This window comes from Cibotium barometz, chromosome 56 (genome assembly GCF_041138505.1).
Source record: "Cibotium barometz isolate CiBa-2024 chromosome 56, ASM4113850v1, whole genome shotgun sequence".
Taxonomy (NCBI): Eukaryota; Viridiplantae; Streptophyta; class Polypodiopsida; order Cyatheales; family Cibotiaceae; genus Cibotium; species Cibotium barometz.
The window spans coordinates 6,968,339-6,982,200 of NC_141101.1; the positions used below are offsets into that span (position 1 = coordinate 6,968,339).

A 13,862-nucleotide genomic window follows, 5' to 3' on the forward strand; every position below is an offset into this window, starting at 1 on the left:
TGAAGGAATGGAAGGCGGAGATGGAGGGATGGTGGAAGGAGAAAGCCAACTTTCTCCAAATGGTATTCAATGAGGGTAAGCGGTGGAAAGAGGAGAAGGAGGACCTCATAGCAGAAGTCAAAGACCTTCACGAGGAAGTCAACACGCTCAAAGGCGTAATTTCAGCTCTTCAGAGGGAGCTTGCAAAGGCTAAGGCAAATGGTGGACTTGAAGAAGGTGAAATTCAGCCACCCATGATAGAAGAGCTCAAGGTTATCAAGGAACAAGTATGGGCAATTAAGGAAGAAGAGAAGCAACACGAAGCAAAGACTTCCTCATGGGTGGAAGTCATCACCAAGACTCAAAGGAAGATGGATGAAGCGGAGAAGTGGATAGAGGTCGCCAAGAAGGGTTAAGGTAAGGAGATAACAACTCCTACACCTACAATCATTAACATGACTTTGAAAGAGGAACAACGAAGACGTACACGTGCTTTGCATGTGAGGATTACCGGCCTTAAAGACGGGGATAAAGTTGAAGAGGAGGTGAAAGAGCTTATGGTGTTGATGGGGATTGACAATCCGGCACACGCAAAAGCCTGGAGAGTGGGCAAAAAAAGCGGAGGCAACAGCGAAACATCAAAGGAAAGAGCTCTCATACTTCGCTTCCCCTCTATTGAGGCGAAGAAGGAGTTCTTGAAGAGGCGACCCACTTTAAAGAATACAGACATTTTTCTTGGCGACGATCTTACTCTTTCGCAGCTTGCACATATGAAGGAAGTCATGCCACAGATTAGGGCGACAAGAGAAAAGGGAAAGATAGCATTTTATAGAGAAGGGAGGGTGGTCATCGTGGAGCGACGCTCTACATGACGGTGCGAGACCTATGGACACTGTGCTACGACTATCCCCACCCGTACCACAGGGAGAGGTGGGCGACAGCTCCAGCTCACTGATTTCTTCCAGAGATCTATCCCAGTGCCTATTCTGACACAGGAGGGGGTTATACACTTCAGCGCGCTACGGACCTCCGGGCTAGACGGAGACCGAGAGCACCAAGCTACCACACTCCCAGACTACATCAGAGGGAGATACGGGCTCAACATCAGCACCATATCCAGGAGCGGCTAGCTCACACCCGAAGATCATGCTCCGAGGTATTTTTGCCTCGCCATCGCCTATGTATCACATATTACACCCCCATTATGGTACTGGTTGGAGCTAGACAGATCTGCATTGCATTCTTGTATACCCTACGCATATAGGTTGCATACTGAGCCTCTAGCAGTAGTGCTCCATCCATCACACCCCCCAACTAGCTCAGTACTTTCATAGTTTATTTCATGTTCATTTTGTCCTTTTTTTTTCTAGACGTCTACAAGACATTGACAGTTGGACATTGATTTGTCTCATAGGTCGAGTTCGGCCTCTAGTAGACGTTAATACTGATGTATTGTAGGGCGAGATACTTAACCTTCAGTCCTTTCTTTTCTTTTCCAGATAGTGTATCAAATGTCACATGGTTGTAACTTTGGTCTCATAGGTCACTTTGGCCTTTTGAAGACGTTAATATAACATTTCATTTCATTTCATTTCTCTCTCTCTCTCTCTCTCTCTCTCTCTCTCTCTCTCTCTCTCTCTCTCCGCCTCCCTGTGCTCGGCGTTGCAGACTGAAAACATGTCTCAATCCCGAGAGGGAGAACAAGATGGTGAAACCATCTTTCACACCTCCACGAAGGCACCAAATGCCTACAGTAGAAGAATGAGGGAAGGGATCATGTCCCTTGGCTAACGAAGGCTTGCGAAGATGGCCCGACGAGATGAGGCCCTTTATGAGGAGATATAGTTGCACATAAGGAAAGAGATGAGCACCATGCGACAGGAGCTTGAAAAGGAATGGACTGAGAAGATGCATGCCCAAAAGAAAGTGATATACGAAACGCTGAAGGAAGAGATATATGCCCAACTGAAGGGAGAAATGCAAGCCCAAGTACGGGTTGAGATGGAATTAGCCCAACCTTTGTTGTACACGGAAATGCAAAAAGAGATGCAGAAATGAAAGGATGACATGCTCCAGGAGATCGGCACAACGGTTGCATCGTACGAAGGCTCCTTGAAGACATGTATGGCTGATCGCGAAAAAGCCATCATAGAAATGCAAAACACTTTGGAATCATGTAAGGCAAAAGTGGCTGCGGGTGAGAAGGAAACGCATTCATGGGCTGAAATCGCCAGTGCCACAAAGAAACAAATTGAGGAAGTAAGCCCATGGATTGAAGTAGTAAAGAAGCAGAAGGATACACCAGTCAATAAAGTAGAGGTGATGAGGTGGAAGATGTTTCAAGAGAGACGGCCTAGTACTCCGATTACTGCACCTGAGGCATGGCATGCTTATGCTAGAGAGCTATATGATGCACCAGGACAGCCCCCCACTCCCCCTCCACTGGGAGCTAGCCGGCTAGCAACACCTTTTTTACTATGCGGATGGTGCTAGATGCAATAGACAAGTTACAGAATGGAAAGGCACAAGATCATGATGGGCTAGTTGGAGAGCACTTCTCATATGCGCACGATACTTTGGCTCCGCTGATTGTACATGTGTTTAATCGTGCCATTTGTGAGGGTTTCCCGACAAGCTGGACAGAGCATACCATTGTACCACTCTTTAAGAGTGGAGACCCCATGGTACCAGGCAACTACAGGACGATCATGATTGGTCATTACTTGGCCAAACTATATGGCTCTATATTGGAGTCGGAGTTGAGCCATTGGGCACAGAGGCATGGTCACCGAGCACAGGGACAAGCCGACTTCAGGAGAGCATTTACTACCTTGGATCACATATTGACACTTCGGGCACTTATTGAAGAGGGCAGGGCACGGAAGAGAAGGATATATTGCTGCTTTGTGGACTTACACAAAGCCTTCGATACCATACCACGTGCCAAGCTTATGCACAGATTGCATGACATTGAGGTACCTGAGGATATGGAGTGGGAGATATATGCTTTGTATGAGTATGTGACAGGCGGAGTCCGAGCTCCAGGCGGACTATCGGATATGGTGACCAGCATGATAGGGGTGAAGCAGGCATGCCCGCTATCGCCCACCCTCTTTAGTCTGTACATGGATGTGGTCTCCGATTATGTAGACAGATTGGGAGGCCCAAGGGCATGCCTGGCAGGGGTGTTGATACCCATCTTGTTATATGCAGATGATATTGTTCTAATCTCAGACTCTTCGGAGAGTTTACATAGACATTTGGATGCATCACAGGCATTCTGTGCGGATAGAGATCTGACAGTGAACCTTGGGAAAACCAAGGTTATCGTGTTTAACACCACACAGGCATGGGTGACGAGATCAGAGCATCAATTCACTTTCCGAGGGAAGCCAATTGAGTATGTCTATTTGGGAGTTACTTTCACAGGACCACATTTCTCCCTGAAGGAGGCAGCAACAGCTAGATTACCTCAAGGGCATGCAACCTTGGGGGCACTTGAGAGACATTGTGCACACATACAGTTTCAAGAGCCGCGAACCGAATTGTGGCTATTTGATACACTTGTCACACTGACCCTCCTGTACGGAGCTCCAATTTGGGAGACCAGCATACAGCACAGATCTCAGAGAGGAACGGATGAGGGATGGAGGCATATGGAGAGACCACTGATTATGATGATTGCCCACATGATTCAGAGCAAATCATCGGTACCACATGAGATTGTTCGGGCTGAGTTAGGTGCCGCACCAATAGTGACCGAGGCCCTATTTCAGGCAGTTACCTTTTTGCAACGGCTATGGGAGCTCTCTCAGCAAAGGTGCTCCCGATTGGCATTGACCTCATCCGTACAGTTGGCAGAGGATGGAGATACTCATTGTTGGTATGCTCAGATGAGATCATGGTTTGACCTACATGGTTTGCAGATAGAGGCACTCCCACCCTTTCAGTACAGCTCGGATTGTCCTTTTTTGGATCTCACCCATTCAGTGCAAAACCACGTGATTAGGATGGATAGCATTAGAGTGGACACAAAGAGGACATGGACTAGTCCCCTTGAGCCCTTAGGCACGAAAATGGCTCATTACAAGAGCCATTTTTTGCACCTCACCAGATGGTTTTATCACATATCTGATGGAATCTAATAAGGGATTTCATAAAGTTGGACATAGGCTTCCCGCTCTATGGGGTCAATAATGGGAGTAGGTAGCTACTTCTCGTCAAGAGCTCTGTAAGGGTCCTTGCATCTGCACTCATGAAAAGATGGTATAATTAAGCCTTTGGCTTGGCTGAAAATGGTTAGATTACCAATAAGGAGTCTGCTTCCAAATACAACTTCACGGGTGCCATGGATTCCCCGCTGGTTAGCACCTATCTTTTCCAATACAAGTATGAAAACAAGAAAACATAACATAAGCTGAATTTGCTAACAATTCTCAGCACAAGTGAGCATTCCCGGCATCAAGCACATGCAGGACAACTATGGACAGCCCATAGCACTCCCACATCAGCTCTGGACAACTCAACATCATCGTCTTCTTCCTGTCTGGCTCATAGAGCAAGTCGACCAACCCTCAGAGGCTGTTTGCAGCAGTCAACCAGCCCTCAGTAGCCACAGAGAAGAAATTGACCAACAGCTGCACACAAGCCAGAAGGTCTTCAATCAGTAGAGGATCTGTTCCCAGCTCTTTCTCCTGTTTATATGCCCTGGCAAGCAGCTTTTCAGACCTGTAAACAACCGGCCAGCAGTAGGAGAACCTACAAACATAGTCGACCAGCCTTCTATTGACACCTGGTAGGGCTACAACAGGTTATAAAACAGAGAGAAAATCAGTTGACCAGCTCCATGCACACCAGAAAAGCATGCGCCCCCCTCCAATCTGGAGTTTTTCTCAATAATAGGGGCTCGCCGCCGGAAATAGCTCACTCGTGTGCTTTTTAGATCCAAAAGGGGGCGCCTACTTGAAAGAGGCCGAAATATTGTCCAGTGCCCAGCTTTTGGCCGCCACGTGTATTAAATAAGTCCTGCTCAATGTGTACTCACTTATAAGTTGTCTCATCACTTATAAGTGAGTGTGAACCTGCACCAATAATTATTAGCATGTGAACTCATAAAGCTATAAATTGAGTTTTTGGGGATACTTACCACCTGCAAAACACATGTAGACCACTTGTTAGTCCCAAATAGGTGTGCACATACACGTCCACAGGGTGCCTAGGCGTTCCCGGCCCCATGGACAACGCAAGCAAAAATCTCAAGCATTGTTCAGGCAAACAAGACAAGTCATCCAAAGATAAAATCAAAGTCATGCATGTCAAGCTACACCAGCCATACATGTATGTCATGTCAAGCTCCACATGCCACACATGAACAGTAGAAAAATAGAAGCTGTAAGGAATTTTGTGACAGTGGCTTTACGTTCATTGTCATACGCGCTATTTTGGGACCAAGATCTGCTTGGAGGTATAGCGGTGGAACATCTCGGGCATGAGAAGTTGACACACGTTGGAAGAAAGCTGAGAGGTGACTGGATAAAAAGGATGAGAACTCAAGATTGGCAATGTTTCTATACAGGTGATCCATGTAAGTCATGGTGAAAGTGGGCACCGCTGTAAATCGAAATGGGAGGAGCTGGTGGGGGTGTGGAAAAGAGACCTGCAACGGTGAAGGGAAGGTAAGTATGATGAGCCCATCAGATAATGGCCATCTGGACATGCCAGTGTAGATGATCAAGCATTGCATAGCACCCATCTCCAAAAGGGATTTGCCATATAAAGTGATGTGGTTTGTGTCCTATGTCCTATGCATCCCCAAATCTAATGGATCTAACTCAATCACCATGACTAGTCCCTTGTCAAAGTTACACATCCCGACCTTTCACCTACCCTTCCAAGTTTTCTTTTTCCGACTGGCCTTAGGCCCAAGATCCTCCCATAGTTACCGTTTTTTCCACCCCCCGTAGGCACATTTAGGCGCTTATTTCTACCCGTAGGTGATGCCGCCGAGGGGGCACCTAGTGGGGGTTTGAACCCAGGACTTTCCGGTCCCAAGACAAACATCTCACCACTTGAGCTACCACCTCATTGGCTACCTGTCCAGGTATTTAAGTCATCCAAGAGAAGAAGATGTTGCTAGAACTCCACTATGTCTGCAAAAAGAGGGGCATAGCTTGGCATCCATCCTACAATAATGCAATGGAAAGTAGCAAACTACAATGGGTATCGGCTAGCAAGCTAAGGCAAACCCATATGAATAGGGCCTCCTCATCCCCCCTGACCACCGAAAGAATCTTGCATAAGTGGGGCTTGAACAAGATTACCACTCCGGCAAAACCTAAAATCCCCCAAGTGGTTATGGTCACTCTTGTAGGCTGACTCACAGACACTACCGAACATCTTTAGTAAACCCTATCTCTGGACTCACCCGTGTCTCTATGTAGAAAATGATGTCCCTCCTAGTGTAATTCTTTGCAAAGTCACCGCCGAAATCTTACCACACAGTGCCATTGCAATTCCAAGTGGCTATGTGCAATGTTGCTATGGTCTCATGGACCTTGCATCCCAACAGTCTACAATGATCACCCATCTATCTCTACGAATTGCCCACTTGCCTTGCTCTCAAGCTTCTGTTACCTTATTCATGCCAATTTTTGGTTGCTCTATCACCATTTGGTCTTGACCCCTTTCTCCTGAACGGTCCCCAAAGAGCCTCGACGTCCAGATGAAAGTGCTGAGAACAAGAAATTTCCAGAGTATATGTGCATTTGCATCAGCATGGTTGCATGTGAATTGATGATTTGCTAGATGTATGCTATGTTCTCCTCTATTGTTGTGGGTCAGTCTTGTAGCGTCAGGGACACCTAGAACTCTTGGCTACAAGACCTTATGAGTGCCCTGTGCCCTTGTCTATTGACTGGTGATTGGCATTTTGCAGGGCTCTCAAGTGATGCCAAAAGTCAGCCCAAAGGCTATGTTTTGGAACCTAGACAAATTTTCAGCTTTATGTGTGCAAACTCATTAATAAGTAAGTGTTAACACCATGAACTGGTGGGCACCCTCTTACCTCATTTGAGCCAAGCTCCCTCTTCTATGGCCTATGTGGGGTGCCCAAGCACATTGTCAGCAAGAATAGGCACCTTGGCCCAACACTTGGCAAGAGTTTCTTTGCATGACCACCTACACCAACCACCACCTCTCCAAGCTTCTCCTGGTCTAGGCACCTCAGCCCATCAGCCGTGCATTTTCCACCTACACATGTTGTACAGCTAGATCATCTACTCACCTGTTGTATGGCTACAGCTGTACGGCGCCTGTAGAAGCTGACCACCTGTACCAAAATGTCTCTAGCACCTGTCTGGTCCGATCCAAAGGGTGTCCGCCCTGTTTTCAGCCTTGTACAGGCTACTCTTGCTGCTCCTGCTACATGACACATGTACCATCATTGGAGAGAGAGTTCTTGTGCATGGAGGCTATTAAGAGTACCCGTATGCTGCTGCTGGTGCCAAAGGTGATTGAAGATCAGGGATCGTTGTCCCTGGGTGCAACCTTTCCCTGAGTGAGACTGAGCTTGGTTTGCGGAATCCACATAGTACTCTACGTGAAACTGGGCCCTACCTACAAGAGCCACGGGCTCGGTGTGAAGCTTTGGGCGATGGTGCCTCTACTCATGTAAGTGGCTGGAGTAGCAAGTAGGCGTCTCCCCTTGCTTAGTGGCTTGGACGGTGGTGCCTCTACTCTTGTTGAGTGGCTTGAGTAGCAAGCAGGCATCGAGTTATCCCCATGCCGAGAGGCTTACGCAATGGATTAGTTCTTGGATAGAAATCCAAAGTGCATGCAACATATGAATCTCAGGTGTTTGGATCCCATTTGTAGTGGGCGTAAGGAACGGACCTTGGTATAGCTGATCCTGAGGGATAGGGTCTATGGCTGTATCCATCTTCTATAAAAGAATGTCTGAGAATGTATCTCTGATAATTCTATACAGCTCCTTGTGTGTAGTCTGTGTGTTATTTATACCAAGTCTCTTTCCTCACAGAATGAATGAATGAATCTTTGAAACCGCCCTCCTATGTTTTACCTTAAGGTTACATCATCTCCCTGCAAGATAATAGAGACTACCATCCTGGCAAGGGTAGAGCCCATGCCACCTAGGCTATCAATGAAATATGCCAGCTCGCATGTGAAGTGTGGAGAGGAAGCATCCCAGTTTATTCAATTGGCTGGTGAAATTTGACCAGAGAAACTATTTGGCTTGTGACCTGTGTGTTTCCTCCTAATCACATGTGAGTGTGAGTGTGAGTGTGTGTGTGTGTGTGTGTGAGAGAGAGAGAGAGAGAGAGAGAGAGAGTTCCACTTTTCCCAGTTAAGCAAGCCTAATCGTGAATTTTGAAAACACGAGTAAAATGGTATATGCATGTGCAAGGGTTACCGTACTCAATACCTCGACAAAAGAACCTGAAGACCTCACATGGATCAAAACATTAAAAGAGTAACCCAAAAAAAAAAATCTACACTATAAATGCACAGTTAAACTTACAGGGGGCGGCCTCCTGCCTTGGACAATAGCACTAAAAAGTTCACCAGCCTGTGTAGATTCCAAAGATTCAACAGGCAAGACCTCATCCATCCTTCGACTAACAGACTTACGACGACCTTTGAAGTCATAACCAGGATCTACTTGTAACCCACTTGTGCCAGGCGATGCATTTGAAAAGTTATCTGAATCCAAACTTTCTGCAGATATGCCATGTTCATTTTTCTACACAAAAACATCCCAAACACCACCAAAGCACTATAAATAATGAGCTATAATAATGGTAAAACGCTACAATTCTGCAGCTTCAGAAAAACATCAGACAACTAGCCACTACCAAAGCATGTGCATGTGTATGTGGAAAAATAAGAAGCATGATCACCATTTATAGGAGTGCTCAGGTCGTTTCCCTTAACAAGCACAAGAAGACAGCCCATTCAAAAAAGGCTTACGATGGGCACATCATTGTCACCATTATGGATATCCTAAACAACACATTATTCCCAAATTGTCTCCATTGTCAATATAGACAATACAAGTTACGGAAACCCAGTTCCATCAATGTCCAAAATTAGGTGCACACCGAGCTTACTACTAGTGCCAACCCAGTTTTCAACTGCAAATAGAAGGCTAATGACCCAATGGCATGCTGTGAAACTGGACAGTCAATGGATCCATTGACAAGTGATGCAAGTCAGCAGCAAATCCAAGTAAACCAGCCACATCAAGCAATCAACAGTTGCAAGTTTTTCAACACTAACAAATTTGTGCCACAAGAGAGCGGTTATCTAGGGGTCTTGCAATACCACCCTGCCTAGCAAGCAATCTTTGATAGACAATCAAATGCTAGGAACCAAATCCTTTGAAGATAAGTAGTGGTCCGAGAAATTGTATGTCACATGCAGAAGCTTAAACACGTGATTAACATTAAGCACACAAGATAAACACTAATCATACTCATAATGTAAACAAACAGAAGACAAGATAGAGACATAATCTACTGTATATTGCAAAACATGAGTATATACAATGAATATCATGGATCTTAACCTAAATCCTGATCATGCATGTCATCCTATGATACACACCAAAGCAATCATCTACTTGCTAACGCACAAGAGAAGCTCTGCTGATCCACCAGCCTTGCCCTTGCTACCTTGCTATCTTCAATAATCATCCTTTGTTAATGATGATTATTGAAGCCTAATGTAACATGCGGAAGCACACTTTTTGCGACGGAATCAACGCACAAACTGAATGAAGATGTGCAGAAAATAGAGAGAGAGAGAGAGAGAGAGACGAGAGGACACAGTATTGGGTCCCAAATACCCTTTGTAGGGCCCCCACCACGAATGGTGTATTTGCTTTATTAGAATGATGTAAATCTGAAAAGAAAATACAGAAATCTTGACCTTTCTTGGCTGAGAAATCTCACTTGAGCTGCAATCCTTCACCCCTTTGCTTTAGCAACTCCTTGGCTTGTCTGGCCCTTGTTTGCCTTGGCTCTTGGTGAAATATGAGATAGCACAACTGAATTATGGCTCACCTATTTATACTCCTCCACAACAGCAATCGGCCAACATCATATCCAAGCGGCCAGCAATAAATTGTCCCACGACTGAATATTCAGCATTTAATGCTGAAAAATTCACATAAAAAAACTGCGCTTCTTTCCCTGGTGGTTGGGCATCATGCACTTGAATCTAGATGGGCTGGGCACTGAATCTAGACTGCCTTGGGGACTGGGCAGCCTGTATAGGCTGCCCTTACCTTGCCCTACAGCCCTTATAACACTAGATGTGTTGTTGGCTGCCCCTGGCATGCCCCTAGGGCTGTCCTACAGCCCTTCCATGGTTGGTGGATTCAGCCAGGGCCTTCCTGGCCCTCATGGGGGTGGTTTCACACTATCGGACTATCCCCATGCCCACACTAAGACTTGGGGTAGCCCTATGGGCTGGCCCCTTTTCCTAAAAGCAAACCCTAACTATCTACACAATGATCTGGCATCCAGTACCATACCAGATACACAGAATCACTGACATCATTCCAGAGGGAGACTCACAACGCAGACTGGCACTGTTTCATGTGCAAGATAGTGCACACCTGACCTTGGACTCCTGTGCAGGACAATGCACACCTGACCTCGGACGACTGAGATGGATCCCTGGCTGACTCGTCCCGGACTGGGCTCAAATGCGACCAATTTACCATCCCAGGTCCTGCACCTTCTGTACAAATATATCGACGTGGCATCCAAGTGCGGAATGCACGTGACATCCCCTTCTGCTTAACTTGACGGAAGCTACATAGCCTCCAAATAATCCATCAATAACGCCGAATAGTCTTCAAAAAACTCTTTGTCAAGCCATACCGCTTCGTGGGTCCCTTGGTCCTGAAACTTCGTGAGGAACTGTCTTTGTCTGCGGCCGGAGCCATGCTTGAAACGGTGCAAGAGGATCTGTTCTAGAACCATAACTTATGCTTCATCAACAATATCTGGTTCCACCTCGTCTTTAACTTCTGAAGGGATAGGACCTGCATATGGCTTTAACCAACTGACGTGAAACACATCGTGCATAGTCCAACTCGGAGGTAACTTTAACTGCATAGACACCTCATTAATCTTCTTCTGGATGGAAAAAGGTCCGAAGCTCCTGAAAGACAACTTTGGGCATCGCTTGCCCACCTGCTTCAACCTTTGCTTCATAATCCGAAGATAAACCCAATCCCCTCTTGAAAACTTCATATCCCTTCGGTCTTTATTGGCATGTCGAGTGTAGGCCTCTTGCGCTTTAGCCAACCTGTCTTTAACCGACTCTAAAATCTCCTGGTAAGACTCTGTCACTCTGTTCGCTTCAAGTACTGAAGACGAGGTCCTGGTCGATAATGACTAGAAAGGTCTTCCAAATGTTGCCTCGTATGGAGTCCTGCCAATAGCTGAAGAAAAAGAATCATTTAAAACAGTTTGAACTAAAGGCAAATAAGATTCCCACTTACCTTGCTGATCGTGAACATAACACTTCAACACATCAAAGGCCAACTGGTTGTATATCTATGTCTGGCCGTCCGTCTGTGGGTGGAACGCGCTGGAAAAATTCGATTTAGTATCAAAGTTATCAAACAATGCCCTCCAAAAATGACAGGAAAACTTGGCATCTCGGTCTGACACTATGGTCCTAGGAATCCCGCCAATGAATTTGTGGTCATGCCATTTGGCTTGACGAACGCCCAAGCTATATTTAACCGCATGATGATGCATGTTTTCCGGGATTCGATTGGAAAGTGTGTTCATATTTCTGGACGACATACTGGTATTTTCAGCTACGGTAACATGACATTGATGTGGAGAAAGTCCTTAAGTTGCTCGAAAGCAATGAGCTCTACGTCAATGAAAAGAAGTCAAAATTTTATCTGTTCCAAGTGCATTACTTGGGGTACATAATTAGTACCGAAGGCATTCGACTTGATCCGACTAAAGTGGCCGAGATTGTCAATTGGAAAATACCTCAGACAACCTATGACATCAGATCCTTTGTGGATATATGCCAGGTATACTCCACCCACATAGACAAGTTTTTTGACCTCTCGGCAGATCTCACCGATCTGCTAAAGCAAGTGAAGACAAGAAGGCAACGGATTCAAATGACTCCACGAGCGTTGGAGGCATTCAAGAACCTCAAGGTGGCTTTATCAAAAGCGCCTTGTTTAGCACTTGCCTCGTGGGACGAGCCATTTCAGGTGATCACCGATGCGAGTAACATCGCAATTGGAGGCGTGTTACAACAGAATGGTCATCCAGTAGCTTACATGTCTCGTAAGTTACTGCCCATAGAGAAAAATTACTCTTCTATGATCATGAACTCCTAGCAGTTATACATGCCTTGAAACATTGGAAACATTTTCTTTATGGCTGTGACTTTGAGGTTTGCACTGACCATCAAGCATTACGCTAGATTCAAACAATGCCAAGTGCACAGTGGAGTGACCGACAACACCACTGGAGTCAGATATTCTAGCAATTCGATGGTATGATTGAGTATCTTCCAAGAAAGGCCAATCTAGTGGCCGATGCTTTGAGCAGGAAGGAACAAGTGACTTCGATTCAGACCACTAGACTCAATCTTATTGGTACAAGACTAAATGACATGAAGCACACATACGCGGATTCCGAGAAATTCAGTACACAATGGGAACACGCATTGGACGCCACAGGACCATGCCACTTTCTGATACGCAATGGTTGGCTTTTCTACAAAGACCACCTGTGTGTCATGAAGTCGTTCAGGGCAGCTCTTCTCCATGATGTCCATGACGCCATTACAGGTGGTCATAGAGACATGAATTCAACTCTGGAGGAATAGGAACAGCAATATTATTGGCCAAAGATGAGGCAAGATGTATTTACATATGTACAACGCTGTGATATTTGTCAAAAGATGAAAGCTCCTCGTGGAAAGAAAATAGGGTTGTTACAACCCTTGCCAATTCCTAAGGGTCCTTTCCAAAATATTTCAATGGACTTTGTCACGAATCTGCCTCCCAGTCCGAGTAAGCGTAATACGCAGTGCTTAACTATTGTTGATAGATTTAGCAAATTTGTTATGCTTATTCCTTGCAGGGCCAATGTGATCGTCGAGGATGTTGCCCAATTGTTCATTCGACATTGGTACCCGATTGGCAAGATTCCTAAGACCATAGTGTCAATCCGAGATGCCAAGTTTACCAGTCATTTTTGGAGGGCATTGTTTGATAACTTTGGTACTAAATTGAATTTTTCCAGTGCATTCCACCCACAGACGGACGGCCAAACAAAGATATACAACCAGTTGGCCTTTGATGTGCTGAAGTGTTATGTCCACGATTAACAAGGTAAGTGGGATTCTTATTTGCCTTTAGTTCAAGCTGTTTTCAATGATTCTTTTTCTTCAGCTATTGGCAAGACTCCATATGAGACAGCATTTGGAAGCCTTTCCAGACATTGTTGACCAGGACCTCGTCTTCAGTACCTGAAGCGAACAGAGTGACAGAGTCTTACCAAGAGATTTTAGAGTCAATTAAAGACAGATTGGCTAAAGCACAAGAGGCCTACACTCAATAGGCCAATAAAGAACGAAGGGATATGAAGTTTTCGGAAGGGGATTGGATTTATCTTCGGATTATGAAGCAAAGGTTGAAGTAGGTGGGCAAGCGATGCCCAAAGTTATCTTTCAAGAGCTTCGGCCCTTTTCCCATCCAGAAGAAGATTAACGAGGTGTCTATGCAGTTAAAGTTACCTCCCACTTGGACTATGTACGATGTGTTTCACGTCAATTGGTTAAAGCCATATGCAGGTCCTATCCCTCAGAAGTTA

The 13,862-nt window shown here is 45.6% G+C and overlaps 1 protein-coding gene across 3 annotated transcripts in view; it reads right to left on the reverse strand.

Annotated features, from left to right (window-relative positions):
• LOC147606847 (kinesin-like protein KIN-7C, mitochondrial) overlaps positions 1-13,862 on the reverse strand; it is a 71,538-nt gene that overhangs the window by 24,832 nt on the left and 32,844 nt on the right. For all 3 annotated transcript variants that reach the window (XR_015264909.1, XR_015264908.1, XM_086791576.1), the window contains exon 17: positions 8,516-8,737. Coding sequence is in view for 1 of the 3 variants with exons in the window: in XM_086791576.1 (XP_086647702.1) it covers positions 8,516-8,737 (222 nt within the window). In the remaining 2 variants the exon portion in view is untranslated. The remainder of the gene's footprint in view (positions 1-8,515; positions 8,738-13,862) is intronic.